The following is a 17700-nucleotide window of genomic DNA, read 5'->3' on the forward strand; positions in this document are numbered from 1 at the left end:
TTGTCTTGAGCTCTAAGGATGGGTACGTGCAGTATCAACTTTGCAGAGCTGTCTGTTGAAGTGCATTGTGACATTGCCTGATCTCTGTCAATATTGAGGGTGTAATACTGCCTGACCTCTGGCAGTCTAGATTTCATGACTCAGTTGGCTTCATTCAATCTTAAACTACGTCCTGCTCATCAGGAGAGGGCTGAAACTTGCAATCAGCTAGAATATCAGCTCATGAAAAGACAATCTCTCATGATATCCTTGAATTCAGTGTCTGATCTGGGGGGCAAAAATATCAACAGCACTTCTCCAAAGGAAAAGTGTTGCAGTCATACAGATCAAAATTGCAAAGAACCTTTCTGTGCCAATACTTACGCATCTTCTTGCTATCAGGGGATGTTCTGCACTTGGCCAGCGTCCTCATTTAGGTGTTTCAGGGCACCTGATTTGGCACGGATCTCGACGTGGTTCTTTTTGAGGACAGATGTTAAGACGGTATTGGAAGAACAGCCGTTCCCTGGCACTTCAGTGGCAGAACCTTGTGTACCTTTATAATAGAGAAGACTTCGCACAGACTCATGAGAAGCACGTACTTGCTATTTAGTTTCCTATCTCCCTTTCTTGTTTTTGTGTGAAGTAAAAATGGGGAGAAATCTTTGAAACTCGGTCAGTTTTTATATTGATAGGTCCTTTGTAATCCAAATTCAAGAGTCTCTGTCATCTGATCAATGACAGTTTATATCCATGGATGAAACTGGTGAAAGAGGAATGACTGGGCTGAGAACTGGTGAAAGGAAAATAGCAAGTTACTGTGGAAATAAAAATAAGAATTCATCTGGGACTCGTGCATGGTCCACAGCATAAATCTACCTGCTCCTACCTTACTGAAGGACAGTAATACAATTCTTACATAAGGAATCCTCCTCAAAGTATTTAGCAATAAAATTAAAATAAAGTGAGCTGGCTAAAGAGCTATAATTTTGCCTGCAGTTATTCATTACTCTGTGGTAAATCTTCATTTGAGTATATAAGAAATATTCTTCATTTTAGTGTATTAATTTAGGAAAATCATGGAGTTACTTAATATGCAGTTTTCATATACTGAAACATTCTCTGCATTCCTCTTTGTACCTCCAACACTTAGCGAAGTGTGTTTCAGCATAATCATCCTCCCAGTGGATTCTAGTATGAAAACAAATCTCACTTTAATTTAAGAAACTTTAGTGTACAAGGCAGTGCAAGGAAATTAAATTACCTGTTTGCAAACACAGCCTCCTTTCTCAAGAAACATTTTTAATATCACTTTCAATTTTCATGCAACTCTTTCCATTGCCAGTTTTTAACTGCTGTGGTTGAGCCATTAATCAAGAGTGCAGGCAGGTGGGCAATAAATTAGACTTTGTCAGCAATAGAATTCAATGCTTTGAGATTTTTGGCTATTAAAATATTGGGCCTAAGGAAAGGTGGGGATGTTTTTAAACTGGAGCCCACTTATCCATAATGTACAGTTACCTGAATGCAGTGGTTACTCTGGGGCAATGATTGTCTTCATTTATACTTTCAGTTGTGAGCCTGCAGAACCATGCTATTCATATATCTCTTGCATGCCAGAATCATTCAATATGTATCTTGAATTTGAATATTCAGTATATTGAATGTTTTGTTTTGCAGTTCACAAAACTAGTACTCAGATGATTGTGTGCTATGCTGGTGCTAGGCTTCTGGCACCCTATAAATTTCTAGCACCTTCTAGTACCTATGGAAGCATTGATCTATTAAAATTATGTACACATAAAAAGGGAGTCCTTTTCTATAGGAAAAAAAAAAAGATCCTTTTCTTAGCAGGAAGCAAAAATATTGTTTCATAATTGTAGGCTACAGTTTTTCAGCAAGGTGTGTTTTATCATAAACTGATTTATTGACTCTTAAAATTTACAGGGAAGTATTCCAGCCTCAATGAGCCTTTTGTCAAGAGCATTTTCTCAGGTCTCTGATGAAAGTGATAACTTGAAAGAGAGATTTTCATCAAACCCATAGCCCAGAGGTTAATATATTAGCCTTATATGTGGAGCCTTATATGATCTGGAGGCTCATCTGAATTGTTTATATCCCAAATATTTTTTCTGGAGATGCATTCACACCAAAACTGTCTTCCCAATATTACCCGCTCCTCTTGCCTGCTCTTTATATAAAAAACAAAATAACTTACATAATCTTGAGATATCTTAGTTTCGTCATGATACAAAATGGAAAATATTTATGAATGTTTTCCAAAGCCAAGAAACAATTTCTTTGCCATCTTTTTATGGCTCTTATTTCACATGCTGCTTGTGCACTGCCAGGGTTTCCATCCCGTAGCTGTGGAGGAGAATAAAGGCTTTTCTTCCCCTGGTCAGTGTGCTCAGGGTTTCTTGGATTGTCATTTTAGCGTGACAGGGAAGGGATTTGTCTGTCTGACGCTCCCACCTCTATGCAGGAAGCAGTAAAATGAGAAGACAAACTAGTCTTTATGGTAAGCACAGTAAGCAGTACCTCAAACATGAGAAGAGTAAATCTTTATCCCCTCCAATTAAGTGCTTGTCTGAATGACAGTTCCTTATGGATCTATCGTTAGGATGATGTATGACATCCGTTATTTTGAAGGACTGCTCTTAGATACAGATAATCTCAGTGCTGTGCATTTTCAGCTTTGGTGTGTAGGCATCAAGTCATATTGATACGAACACAATAATGTACTTGTATGCACTGTAAAGGTGCCTGAGATGTCAAAAGGAGCTCTCAACCAGTCCCAGCAAGAGAACATGTCATAGCTTATATATTAGAGAAAATTATTCACTAGAATAAAGAAGTGGGGATTTGAGAGGTAGGTCTTTCACCCAAGACTGATTAACTAGAGTTTTCATTAGATGTAGTTCTTGTAGATAGGTGTAAAAGGAATGTACAGGGAATATCTCTGGGAGGAACTAAGTTGCTTGTGGGAGACAGGTACTACAATGATTGTCTAGTTGTATCTCTACCTCTGGCTCTGTTGAATGAATAGACCACTGGCATTAAGCTGATCATAAAATTGTAGCCAGTTGTGTTTAGTATTATTTCAAAATAATGCATGGGTTTTATGTTAAAATTACTTGTTACAATAAAATCTTTTGATTTTCTGCCCTGGACCTTGTGTTAAGAAAAAAAAAAAAAAACGCACGACAACAACAAAAAAAAACCATGTAAATATCTACATTATTTGTTTTTGAAGAAAGAAGGAAAGCAAGACGATGGATACACAGCAGCTCTCAGTAGCATGCTTAATAGGAATGAGAGAATATCTGCTGCTGTTTGGTCAATAGCCACGGTCTAAGGATGGTATATGAGAGATTTACCTGGGTGCTAAAGACCCTGTGGCATGAAGTCTTGACAGTGCAGTGTTGCAATCAGTTGGTCTCCTCAGACTGAATATAAATGGTACTTGAGGGCACAACATGTACACAAGAAATAATTCTGTCATGTTTTTATCAGTATAGCTTAAGAAGGCTCCCATCCTGGGCAGGTACTTCATGCCCCTGCATTTCATCACTTTGCTGTACCTCATTGTACAACCTCATTGGGTTGTTCTAACATTTGATAATGAACTGATTTTGATTTTTTTTTTTCTGGCCATTGCTATTTAAAATTATATCATTTTTTTATTGAATTATCTGTATTTTACAAATACAACACAAAATTGTGTTCTCCATGTGATTCTAAAATGCTGCAGGTGAAAATAACCCTTCTCCCCACCATGTTTTTTTTCCCCCAAGAAAGATTTCAGTGATCATGTTACAGTGTGACCTTGCAAATAGAGCATGATAAACAGTTCACTGTTGGGGTGAGCAGACAGTGAGTGTGATATGTACTTGGTTCTGTCACTGGGGAAAAATAAGTGAATGTGGAGTACATTTAGTCAAAGCCAACATCACCCTGCTTGAGGAAATATAACAATGAAGTGCGACTGCATCTAATTGAATAATTGAATAGACAATTCAATCTATTACTAAAGGTGATTGCAATAATAATGTTTTCTCATTACTGAGGACAAAAGAGTTTCCTTTTTTAGAAGCAATCATTTTTGTAAACGTCCTCAGGTCATCCCATTACCAGGGTAGTTACGTAGAAGTAGGTTTTACCGTGGCTATGGTCATCTTTTATTTTGGTACATCACTAGGATCACATCTAGTATGACAAGATCTGAGCAGCTAGACTAATACATTCGAAAGAGAATTGAAGTAACCAGTGCATAGTCTGACATAACTCATTTTAAGTATTAATTTGTGGTAATTGTTTGTTCGTTTCTTTTATTTGCTGTTTGTCCAGCTGCAAGTGTGTATTGTGATCCACCACAACTTAGATTAAAAAAAAAAAAGTTATTATGTAATTTTGAATTTACAGGATACTGCCAGCAATTTGAAATACTGACTGGTACAGCCTTCATGTTTTGTATGTCCATCTCATCTCTACTTCAAAAGTTCCCTCAGTATGCTCCTTGTGTCCTTTTTTTTTTTTTTTTACTTCAGTAAAAGAATAAAGAAAAACAATTCTAGCAAAAAGGACAACCAGTATGAAGGATTGCAAATGACATTTCTGTATCTACCCTTGATGCAAGTAGAGCTGCCTCTGACAGGCTTATCTTATGCAGTTGGCAGACAGGCACTTTACATAGCAGATAGTCTGCAGAGATACTGATCCAGCAAATTCATCTGTCTTAATACGTGGAAAATCTACAGGAAGAAGAAACAGATGTATCCCCATAAGTCAACTAACTCATACAAAAGACTTTAGACTGGAACATAACATACTGACTCTGTTCTATACTCTTTGGCCAACGCTGTTTAAACATGCATCTATTTTACTTAACGGCAACTAATGCATGTTGTATAGACCCTAGATAAGATTCAGTATTTTCCTTATTTGCCCCCCAAATACTACTGTTTTGTCAGTTTTATTAGGAATGTGTAGAAGATATGGGAATTGTTCTGTTGTCTCACTGTTCTTCAACTTAGCCTGGTGCTAATTTTCAAACTACCAATGTAATGCTAACTTTTAAAAATGTCAATATTTTGTATTATATTGTACATTTAAGATTGAATATTTTCTATTCATCAGTAAGTTCAAAATGAGTGGGACAGTTGTATTAATTTCAGAAGAAGGTAAATGCTGTGGTCATCTTTTCCTCTAGCTGAGATGTTTCCTGTCTTATAAGGGGATGTCAGATCTTGTCAGTTCAACATTTCATTCTACTTCGATTACATTTTCTAAGGAAAGGCTTACCTTAGAGGCTGATGAAACCTAACGCTGACACACCATTATTCTTGCCTCTTAACTTCGATTAAAAATTTCCTGCAAAGAAAAATTTCCTGCAAAGGCAAGTTATTACTTTTGTTTCTGTCATTCACACATTTCAGAGATGTTGTTATAATAAGGTTAACAGATAATAGTATTTGTTTTCTTATTTATTGCATAATTGTCAAGTTACCTTTGAAAGCAAAAGCTTCTACTGTGAATGTACTCATGACTGTCACCCTGAATGCGAAAAGAAAGGACTCATAGTCCCAGAAAGAATTGATTATGCATATAATTTCAATACATGGTGCTATTTAGAAACCTTTCCCTCCTTCCAGGAGGGAGTGTGGCTGGACTCCTCCAGGAGCAAACGGGCAAGTGTCTGTCTAGTTCCTCTATGTTACTTTGCTGCCATGGGCTGAAAATAACACCATCCTTATCAGGAAATGGCCTGAGGAGTCCAAAGACTCATCTTTGTCGTAGAATCAAAGACTGTTTTGTGTTGGAAGGGACCTCAAAGATCATGTAATTCCAACCCTCTTGCCATAAGTAGGGACACCTCCCGTCAGCCCAGGCTGCCCAAAGCCCCATCGAGCCTATCTTTGAGCACTTCCACAGATGCGGCCTCCACAGCTTCTCTGGGCAACCAGGGCCTCACAACCCTCATAGTAAAGAATTTCTTCCTAGTGTCTAATCTAAATCTACCCTTTTTTAGTTTAAAGCCATTACCCCTTGTCCTATCACTGTTCTCCTTGACAAAGCGTCTCTCCCCAGATTTCCTGTAGGCCTCCTTTATGTATTGGAAGGCCGCTGTGTGGTCTCCTCGAAGCCATTTCTTCTCCAGGCTGAACAACTCCCTCAGCCTGTCTTCACAGGAGAGGTGCCCCAGCCCCCTGATCACCCTTGTGGCCTCCTCTGGACCCACTCCAACGGGTCCATGCCTTCCTTATGCTGGGGGCCTCAGAGCTGAATGCAGCACTGCAGGTGGAGCCTCATAAGAGCAGAGTAGTTTGTCTGTGGTATGGAATAAGCAGGCAGCTTCTTTACCTACTGGCAAAGCAATGGTTACAAAATCATCCACAATCGTTTCTAGTATTGTCTGTTACATGTACATAGAGCATATATGTATATATGAGGGATTTGATCCCTCTCTTCATTTTCAACTCTAAGTACTTTTATGCCATGCTAATTACAATTCTGTGGTTAATTTGTGACAAATCTTTGCACTGTTCATTTTTTGAGCTTGCAGCTGCTACACATTATTAATGTAAATGATACCATAACTGACATCTTAATAGATTTTTTCTTCACTAGTGACAGCTCTACCTCTTTTCCTATTGATAAAAATGAATACAAGTGGACAAATCTATTCTCTATCCTTTTTAATCTTAGTTTTTTTTTTTTTTAATGCCAATGTTATTGCAAATAGGAGAATTAGCTTTTCCAGCTGCTTAACATATAAGAAGTCAGTATGAAAAATATATTTCTATATGCATAATATGTTTTCATAGATACAGAATAGTTTAGATCCTAGGAACCTGATTGGCATTATACTTCTAATTTTCAAAACATCATTTGATAACACCTGCTTGGAAATCAAGGAAATGGCACTACATAACACTTAGAGGAATAGAATTATGACTGTAACATTTCCTGGTACAAATTAAAGCTGTACAATATATTGTGTGTGAATAAAATAATTTAAAAGGAGTATTTGGGGGTTAATTAGTGCAAAATTGGAAGTGTTGCTCAGAATTCTGGTTTCATTATTATTAAAGGTGCAAAGAACAGTATTGAAGTATAGGGCTTTGAGGAGATTTGCAAAATACTGAGGAGAATAGCAAGAACTGGAGCTACAAAGCTAGTTGAACTGCTTTCAAATGAAAGAACATTGACAATATGCTTGAGTTCAAATAGGGTGGCTATGCAGAGAAAGAATATTAAACATGATTTTATATCTACAATTTGTTCATTTTAAACTGTTAGAATAATAGTTATAAATTTAACAATAATAATATTGTTGAAGTTACTATTATTATTATACACTTATTTTCCTCCTCCCATTCTTTGTGGAAGCACGCACCTGGTGTGACTGCCAGGAGGACTGAGCAGGGGATACACACTGGTTGGACACTTCCAGAAAAAGCTGAAAACCAGTATCACATTTTAGACTTTTTGGTGTGTTTTCTTACATGTTTTTCCTGAGCATAAAAGGAACACCTACATGGACACAATTTTATTGACATTTTTAAATACACACGTCGTGGTCCTAGTTTTACCAGGAACATTGCTAGCGTTTGAATTTTCATAATGAAGAATCCTCTATAACACCAGCCAATTCTGAAGCTGGGCATGACACCCAAATTTGCAGTCTGAGAGTATTTCAGTGCAGTGGGCTGTCTGTGTCACCAAGGGGACCCACCTTGCCCTCACAGCTGAACAGGAGGGCTGGTTTGGGTGCCAGAATTGCCACTGCTCGACTTCGTTCCCTCACAGGCAGGGGGCTTTTGCTTTTCCCTAAATCTGTTCCCATGAGGTGCCACGGCCTGTGATTAGCTGAGCCCTGCCCTCCTGTGGAACCTTCTGGAACTGGACAGAAGAAACGGACAGAACCTTCAGGAACTGTCCAGAACCTTCCAGAAGGGGCTGGAATTGGCTGGAACCAGCTTGGGGCAGCCCCGCCCTCTCCTCCCCAACACCTTTGCAGCCTGTGCTGCTGGCACCTTGCTACACGCACCCAATGCAAGTACCTATTGTTTTTAGGTTATTTTTAATTAAAAAAAAATCAGTATTTGGCTTCTTCAGTAGTAATAGTGGTTGGACCTGAAATTTATGTTTGAAAATAAAAGTCCGAATTGAGGGAGCGATGAGAAGGAAGGTACCTTTCTCTGGACCTGCTTTGCTCTGTGCAGATGGAGGCTCGTTGTGTTGCTCACCGGTGAGGTGCTGTCTGAGGGAATCTCCGCCTCGCGCCTTTGCAGGTGAAGTTTCCACGATTCCTAGTAGTATGTCTGCGGCGTCTTCCTAGGAAAGGATTTGCTACAGTTCAATTTAAGAAGGAAATAATGTAGTGGTGGGTTGTGGTGGATTAATTTTAATGACTTTCTTACATTCCAGAGCTGCAGTTTACTGTAGGTTTCTGTAGAGGTTAAACGCCAGCTTGAGACCTGAAAGTGGGGAGCATGGGGCTAGCAAAGAGGTGAGGAAGATCTGTAGCAGCTTTGTTTTTTAAGTAGGATTTCCAAAGGTTAGGATCTGATCACTTTTCATCCAAAATATTTGTATTGTGATGCTTAAATAGAAACAAGTCAATTTTTTTTCATATTTGCTTGGGCCAGATGTAGTTATGGGCTTTGAGAACAGAGTATACAGAGAGCACCTGTAAGCCATTAAAGAGCTTTAAAAGAGAACAAAACCTGCAAAGGGTTCCCTGTGCCAGATGTGATGGGCACCTGGGCATGCCATGAGGGCTGTGAGGCATCAGAATTTTTTTTTTCTTGCAGATTTTTTTTTTTTTGGTACAGATTTTTGCCCATTTCAAAACAGACGGGGTTCAAGTCTGAGGCCACATAAACAACCACACTCCTGTTACAGGATTAGGGAAGGTTTGCCAAATGTTAGGCTGTTGTCAAATCCACATTAGGTGATGCATTTGGTCTGTTCCATTGAGAGATGGCTTCTGCTGAGTCTAGAGCATCTCTCTCCTTGTTCTGCAGGTTTTCAAGTCCATAGCAGTACTGTTATCTGCCAAAATCGGGAGCACTAAAGCTGGGAGTAGTTTAGAAACTTCTGCCTTTCACTTGCAGTTACTGCCTCCGTGCTGAGACCTAAGTGACCACAGGAATATTCATGGTTTTGTTGCATGGTCAAACTGGCTGTGGTAAAGGTTTTACTTTGCACCGGAATGGGCTGGGACTGTTCACAAACTAAGTTACAGCTCAGATCCTTTCTGTTTGGATGCCATAAATTGCACAATGTAATCTGAGAACTGTAATCTGCTCTTAATTGTAGTCATATTTAGAAGCATACTTATTCATGAAAGCAGGATTGCATTATTCATTTCAGTATTTGCCATGAGAATGCTTGGTGTGTTAGCTTACTGCAAGCTTGTTACGACGTGCTTATATACCTGTGCTTTGGGAAGTGTTCAGAAAATGTCCACCAAGAAAACTGGAGGAAAGACCCTAAACATGGTTTCTTCTGTCTGTACATGGACACCAGCAGCAACTGCTGTTTCAGAAACAGATTATTACCAGAGGTACTTTAAAAGCATACAAATTTTACTCATAGCTGTTGGCTGTCCAATTTGTATTTTGAATGTAGCCCTGGGCATGCCACAGCCTGAACCATCTGTGTGTACACCATCCCTCATGAAGAAGCAAATTTGTATTGATGCATTGTGGTCATTATATAAAATTATGCCAAAACTGATACAAAAAAAAAGCAATAATTGTAAATATGGATCTAAAAAATAATAGAGGAAAGTATGCTGTGATCAATATCAGAAACAGAGCAGAAATAAACACAAACAATGACAGATATAAAGGAAAAAAAAATTGCCTCCTTTACAATCAAAATGTTACATAGGGAAAGGTTTAAAAAAAAGGGGAGGGAGGATGAGGAGAAAAAATAAAACATCTAACAGCCACCTGAAGCTCACTAGATTTTTAACTTGTGTAATAGCTTTATGTAAATGCTGGTTAATGACAAATCCCAGCGTGGCAGTGCACCATGCAATTAGCCCTGTGAGACTCACTGTAGTAGTAATTTTTTTCTGTGTGCTGGTCTCTCTGCTAGCAAAATGTTCTACTTTTTTGGTTAGTGCTAATGCTGAAGCTGTTGTAGGGGGGTAGTTTCAAATCACTGTGCTTCATAAATGTGCATGCTGATTAAAACTTTTATTTTTCATAATGATCTAGTAATGTAGTGATAACGCAAGTAATAGCCCATACCTAATGATTTTGTGTCCAAGGACTAGAAGAATTACCGTAATGTATTTAGTGCCAAATTCTGAGAAGGAATTGTAAAACTATTTCCTTGCGCATTCTTACTAGGCACGTGTATGCTGTTTCTCCAGCTGCTAAAGGGAAGGCCTGTAAAAAGAAAAATATAAAATGATACCTATTTTCTGTTTCTGCTGTCTTCTGAAGAGGAAGCAGTTGAACCACTGTTCCTGTTCATTCTGGAGAATATGTGTGGAACAAGATGGCAATCTGTTCTGAAAGCATACAGCAGAAATAGGGTACTTGGGGTCAAGGTTTTTGTGGACTGCTTCTTATTACTGTTCCCACTGAAAACAGTGCAAGCTGACCATAGGATAAAACCAGAAGTTTTATTAGAAGCTGGAGGAACACAAATTTGAATGTGCAAATTAATTTAGACATTGTCTTGGGGTCTTAGTGGGATTAATTCATGAAAAATTTCAATCATATTGCTTAGCTGTGTGAAAGCATGACCGAGGCTGGTGTACTGGCCTAGAACTAGAGGAATTGCTTTGAAATCTCTGATACTATTTCAGATTGTTCTAATTTAGTTGAAATGTAGAATTTGAGGTACTGCTTGTTGCACAGAAGCTTTCTGGATCTGCAGAATTCTCCAGGTACTTGTTAGGTTACTTCCTTCAGATGAAGTCAGACTCCTCAGACACACCATTGGAGTGTGTGTTGGGGGGAGACTTCAGATTTCTGTCAGTCACTTTCCCTGCATTTGAGGTGCGGTGTTGGTACAAAACAGTAGCTGCATAAGCACTACAGCCACAAGGAAGCCATGGTTCTGCCCCTCTCCCTGCAGCCACGCGCTCCTTATGTCAGGCAGCCCGTCTTCGTGTTAGCAAGGGAAAACGCACCTTGTTAAAGCCAACTCAGGAACAAAACTTAGTTTATCGCTGCAGAGGGGCCTTGCCAGCCTAGGGGAGAGGGTTTGAATGAATGTCACCAGGAGAGTGAAATGCTTTCTTTGACAGTGGTTTGACTTACACTGGTTTCAAGTATCCATGAAATTGTGACTTGCATGGTGTTATTCTTCCTACTTTTGGTGAAAAACTCAAAAGCTAGCTGAAAACTCCTTAGAAAAGGTTAAAAATAAGTACAACACAAAAGTTATTTGACATGGAAATTAATGAGCTTTTCTAGTTATGCATTTTTTAATAGTTCATGTTAACAGCATAATATTTTTATGTGAGAACATTTGCGCATTACTGAGTTATGCCATATCAGTTGGTGTTATATCAGTGTTTTTTGGATATTCAGAATTTGCATTTCATCAATCAATTTAAGATGAATTTGGTTTTATTCAAAAAATACCCAAATTTATCATCTGACTTCATTCTACATTAAAAATCAAAACTAAACAAAAAAAGAGAAAAAAAAATGACTATGAGACTAAAAATGACTAAAAACAAATCTCTATAGAATATAACTGATTTTTTTAGAAGCCCCCATATATAAGTTTTGCAGATCAATTCATTTTTTTTTCTTTGTTAAATCCAGATGTTAGAATTGATTTGACATGCATGACATTCATTGTCTTCCTTTAAACCCATTTTTTTGACAATGTCCTTTGCTCATGGGCATCAAAGATTAAAAACTGCCAGTGTGGAAAAAATGATGTGCTTTTCCCCCCAGTCCTCTGTCCTCAGATTTTGCTTGGTACTCATGGATCTCTCCACTGGAAAGGCATCACCTTTGCACAATGCCACGTGAATGATTATATGGTGATGAACCTCATAAGGTTATGCCAGAGGATAACTTTCCTCTGGCAGTGCTTCCCCTGCAAGTGTGCCAGGCATGATGGCAGCAGTTGAACTTGCACTTGCTCCTTAAGGATTTTGTGAAAGAATGGTGCTTCTGCTTATAAACTACCCCATTAGGGCTAAATGAGTGGCAGTGTAGGGTGGTTGTGGTCGAGGGGAGGAATGGGGAGAGTAGCTGAAATGCCCGCTTCCTAGGGAGATGTTGTTTGCCTTGATTCGCTGAACTGAAAGCTGAAGTAGTTCAGGAGCTGATCCATGAATGGAAACCAAGCCCTTGCCTTGGAGCAGCAAAGGCATCTGGCAGAAAAGTGGACAAATGGCAGGGCACAAGAACTTTCAGCCATTCAGTTGCAACCTAGCCCTGTAAGTATGGTAAACCTTCGAGCTTATAGTGCCTATGGATTTATCACTTTTAAATAAAGTAGCTTAAACTCTTGAGATTTTACTTAATCTTACGACAGAAAAAACATGATCTGCACAGTCATCTTAGCATTTTCTTGTTTCTTCAGCTTTAGTTTTAGCAAAGAGCAGTAGAAGGCATGGAAGGCAGAATTATTATTGCTGGTGTGAGGGAGCAGAGAGCAGCTGAGCTACTTTGTTAACGTGTCTCTGATTTATGGTAGTATTTAACAAGCAAAGGCTGTACTTAGGAACTTCAGATTTTTTAATTTTTTTTTGTACTCCTCCACAGTGATATAAACATAAGACCCATGTGTTTTTACCACTTTGTTATGCAAATGTACTCTCTAATATTAGTGGTAAGGCTGATGAAAATATGTGCAGCATTTGTTAGGGCAGCTTGCTTGTCATCATTTCCCTCTGTCATGTGCATCTTGTTAAAATGTATGAAGACGCTTTATACATTTGAATAATGTTGTTTGATGTGTATCTGTGAGAGGCATGGTGTCCCAAAGCCCTGTTCCTGCAGAGCTCCTTTAAGATCTCACATATGTGAGCCCTGCTGTTTGCCCTCCATGATCTGTGAGAGCTGTTTTCCAAGCCCTATCAAACCCAGAAGGGGCTAGGAGCAGTGAGCTACTGCTGCCGTTGGTAGATTCAATTTGGCATCTTTGATGTAAAGGCACTCCATTTTGCTTTGAAAAAGAAGATATTTTTGAAAGGTTGCCAAGCCCTGCTCTAGATTACGTGTTGCTTTTGGCAGTCGTTTTTTTCTCCTCTGCACTTGGAGACTAATGATATATGAGGCTACTCAAGTATAAGTGGTCCTCTTTTGCCTGTTCTGGTTGAAACATAGCTGGCCTTTCACCTTTGCCAGGCAGCTGTCTTCAGTTACTTTAAACATGAAGTGAATAGAGCTTGTAGATATTATTCCTGATACCAGTTCTGTAAATATATTACTTTATAGAGCCAAGTTAGTCTTTTTTCTTTTTTCCTCACTTAACCTAATCTCCTAGGGGAAAAACAGAGATAACGTTTTTCACTCTATTTGCTTTAGGAAACATGGACTACCTTTAATTGCATTCTTCTAAATCTTTGCTTTTCTACTTTTTTTTTTTGTCTGTTCTATAGCAGTAAAGGTTGATGAGCAGTGTTGAAGATGTGCTGATGTAAACACAGACAATTGCTAGATCACTGCATCAGCCTTGTTCAATGCATGTTTATGTAATGATGTGGTGTGATTTCCACACTTATGTAGCTGCAGGCAGTTTCCTGGGTTCCCAAGCTTGATGCAAACATTCAATTAATTCTGCTGTTCTTGTTATACCTTCACAGATAATTTCAGTGCTTTGAAGTTTCACTGTCAAGTTACTGTGTGTGGATCTTAAATTAAGTTTTAAAGTCACCAAAAAAAAATATGGAGTTACATGGTTTTTAGCTACAACTCTGGACAACTACAAGGTTGTTTCTTATTGAGATAAAACTGGTAAATGTTGTACGCTTCACATGAGTGTATTCAGACCTTTCTGTCTTTGCATGGGGGACAGTACATCCAGGGAGAGGTAAACAAAATTAATACTTGTAATTTACTTCATTCCTTCTCTTCCTTTCAAACAATGGTCTCTCTGACTTGGGCAATACCCAACTATCAGTGTTGACTCTTAGAAAAAAGTGTCTTTCAATGCCTTACCGTTTATGATGTGGTATCATTTCTGTGTTTACGCTGACGGTTTCTGCTGCATTGCTGCTTATTTATTCCCTAGTGGTCTTGATTGCTGTTAGGAAAACATGACTGATCTGATGGGTGCCCACCATAGCCTGTTCTGCATAAATGAATAGAGAGGAGTTTATTGTCTTATAAGGCTAGTAAGCTAAAAGATTATCATTTCCCTTTTATTGGCACCCAGGATATAAGCTCATTTATTGATATGATTTATCTGTGCTTATCAGAAAGCTTCATTTTATCCTCCATTGCTTGGTACTGAAGTATATGTAGTGGTATGGCTTTTTATGTGTGCTTGCCTTTGAACTCACTTGTTCCAGGTATTTTATATTTAACATGTCATATTTCTTACTTTTTATTATAACATGTTGTGGAGCGATAACCTGTTCAGATGGATACTAAAATTAAAAACAAGATCAGACTTCTTTACTATTGGCAGCTCAAGGGCAGGGTGACATTTGTTTCTATTGTTGAACATGCAAGCAATGGAAAAAGAAATTCTGATTATCAGTGGTTATTTCTGAGGAAAGGATCTGCAGAAGAAGAGTATCCAGTAGCTCTTACTTGAAACCAGTAAGTAGAAACTGACTGTAGCTGTTGCTTTAGGAAGGCCAGGAAAAAAGTAACCATTTGTTACCTACCTTTTCAAGTAATCATTGGCTATCACCAGGGCAACCTTTTGAAATACCAAAAATAATGATTTCTGTGTTGTAAAATCTGTAAGATCTGAAATACTGGGAAAAATTGAAGTCAAAGTTTATTTCTTGAAAACATGTCTGGGTGCTTTTAACCTTTTCTTCAGTTTTCATAGGAATGATTTATATATTTATCTCTTTTTATGCCCAAACCTAGTTTTTCAACCAGGTTATAGGAAATGTCAGAAATGTGATTTTACTCAACTATTCTTTTGACAGCAGTCAGTAAAGTTAATGTGACAAGTTAAACTGGCTTCTCCTCTTTCTTTTTCTAAGTGGAAACTTAGTTGAAGTCTCTTTTCAAAACTCTATTGCCTGCTCAAATGCAGATATTATATGCATAATGAGGGGTAAAACTGACAGGATGTGTCTGTCACTGGAGTAATGAATATAAAATGATCGTTTGAACTGAATGAACTGTAAGATAGACAATCATTCACCATTCCATGCCTTTTGCAATAAAAAGTGTAAAATGAAATTTACAATAAAATGTGTTCCGTCTGCATCACTGTAGGACAAAGGTTGAGTCATGAGTTGAAATCAGTCTTCCTTATTAACAAGTCATACGTGTGGTTGATAATTAAAGACGAAGTGATGAAGCTTGAAAAAGTAGTGTTTTGTACTTAGATAGGAGACTTAAAAGTTATCTTAAAGTGTATATATATGTGCAGAAGATCTTGTTTCTTTCTTTTTCCAGTATTTTGTCTTCTATTGCATAAGCAAGTTTTCTGTGCTGGCCAAAACCCTGGGTTATTAACTCACTTTACAATAGGTAGCAGTAATTGAAATAATCCATGGCATTCTCGAGGAATACTAATAACTAATGAATTGAAGTTTATCTGTTTTTAAGATTAGGTAGACAGAAATGAATGCTGAATGAATTTGTAGTCATAAAGAGAATATCCTATGGAAGTCCTCATGTCAGACTGTTCTGAGCAATTTATTCTGGTGTTACCTACTAACCTATCTGGAGGGAAAAATATTGATTGCTTTCAGTCTTTCTGTATTTCTCAATATTAAATGTATTTTCCCTGAGAAGCATGTTTTGGTTTTGGTGAAGAAATACAGCTGAGCTGTCAACTTCTAAATATTATGCAGATGAGAGGGCTAGGGTGACTGAGAGCTGGATGTCTCTCCGCCTAACCAGTGATTATTTTGTCAGCTTGGTGGGCCTCTGTTATGGATCTTGACCCAATATGATGTTTTAGATCAAAATTTTAGAACAGCAGTTTTCTAGCGTCATTTTTATTTCCTTTAATTTGCTTCAGTCCTGTCAGCAGACCTTCTAGTGGCTGGCCCATAACTCATGCGCCACATGTGACTTCCATGGAATGTGTATGACTCCTGCTCCCAGAGCGCATTTATCAAATGACGAACAACAGGGCTGTGCCAGACAAGGCAGAGGTGGCTGATTGTAATGCCTGTTTCTGGGAAGAAGCGCCAAGTAGGAGTCACTGTGGCAGATGTCATTTGGTTGCCATGCAAGTGAGTGAAACCTCCCATCCCACAGCAGAGAAGAGGAACATGCTCGCATTGTCACCTCCCATAGCTGACCCTCTGTAGTTTGGACCGATGAGGTGGCTTTACTGTGTACGCTATACAGTCAGGAAGATTGGTCCATGAGGTTCCTTGTACAGTGTGCTTCAAGTCTGAAAGCACTTTGGCATTGTCTGTGTAGGACAGAAATAGAAATTAATGATATTTGAAAGAGGAAAAAAAAAAAAAAGAAAGAAAATCTTTGTGTAATATTTTTTTTAAATCTGAAAAGCTTTGCAAAGCCCAGAATACTGACTTCTGTTGTTTAATAACAGAGGAGAAAAGGAAATACATGCATTCAAGTGATGTAGAGGTTTCCTCCTGTATTTGGATATCTCCTTCCTCACTCATTTGTATTATGAGGCTGAAGCGAGAGAGGCAATTGTACAAGGGAGGAAAGCTGTCTTAATTCATTGTGGAAGTTGATAGATTGCAGTCATTTCTAAAAAGCCTGTTGGTGCTATGGTTGGAGACACATGGGGACAGAAATATGTTTCTTGGTGCAACCACATGGCCAGCTCTAATCAGAACAGGGCTCAGAGTTTGATAATTCTGATTCCTAATACAGGCAATTTTCTCCACTTTCTTCACTCTGAGCTCCAACTGCACTCAAAACTTATTTTTTAAATCCATAAATGCAGAAGTGAGGAGGAAGTATTTGCTAATGTATATGTTATATTTTAAAACGAGGCTGTTGGCAACCTAATTTCTATGTAAATATACTGATCTGTTTGAAATCACCTAGAAGTTAGGAGACATGCTGAGGAAGTTGAGGGAAAGAAGAGAAAGAAAAATGAGAGGCCATTTACAGGTTGAAATGTAAAAGAGAGAGGCAAGAGAGTTTTGAGGAAGGAATAAAACATTAAAGTAGGATAAGTGATAACTTTAGTTTTAAAACTGTAGGCAATGCACTGAGAAAGAAGATTGCCTTGAAGAAAAATGAAGGATGTATTGATAATGAGCAGGAGCATAAAAGACTGAATTACATCAAACATTGCAGTATAATGGCAGAGCTGCTTATAATCAGGAACAGTCTTAAAGCTTTAAATAAATATTTATTTCAGGCAGTTCCTAGGTCTAAACTATGCTGTTAAAAGAAAAATGAACTAGAAAAAAAAATATGCATAGATAGAATATGGCTGAAAAATACAGCATTGTTGAAAACCGGGATGTTTTTGTGCTTGATATACCAATTATACAGCCTGTATAATTATATGCATTCTTCCATCTTGGATAGCTGAAACACATAGGTCTTGACTATTACAATTTTTGGAACACCCACATTCCTATTAATTTTGTTT

The 17700-nt window shown here is 38.2% G+C and overlaps 1 protein-coding gene across 7 annotated transcripts in view; it reads left to right on the top strand.

The window, feature by feature from the left end:
- CLSTN2 (calsyntenin 2) overlaps window positions 1–17700 on the top strand; it is a 344598-nt gene that overhangs the window by 115146 nt on the left and 211752 nt on the right. The window contains exon 1 of one of the 7 annotated variants that reach the window (XM_080605192.1): window positions 8147–8276. The exons of 5 other annotated variants lie outside the window; for them this stretch is intronic. In XM_080605192.1, the coding sequence (XP_080461318.1) occupies window positions 8162–8276 (115 nt within the window). In that variant the 5' untranslated portion in view covers window positions 8147–8161. Of the gene's footprint in view, window positions 1–8146; window positions 8277–14430; window positions 14489–17700 lie in introns of those variants that run through there. One more of the 7 variants, XM_080605194.1, reaches the window with a different exon arrangement.

The sequence above is a fragment of the Anser brachyrhynchus genome (genome assembly GCF_964034855.1).
Source record: "Anser brachyrhynchus genome assembly, chromosome: 9".
Classification (NCBI taxonomy): Eukaryota; Metazoa; Chordata; class Aves; order Anseriformes; family Anatidae; genus Anser; species Anser brachyrhynchus.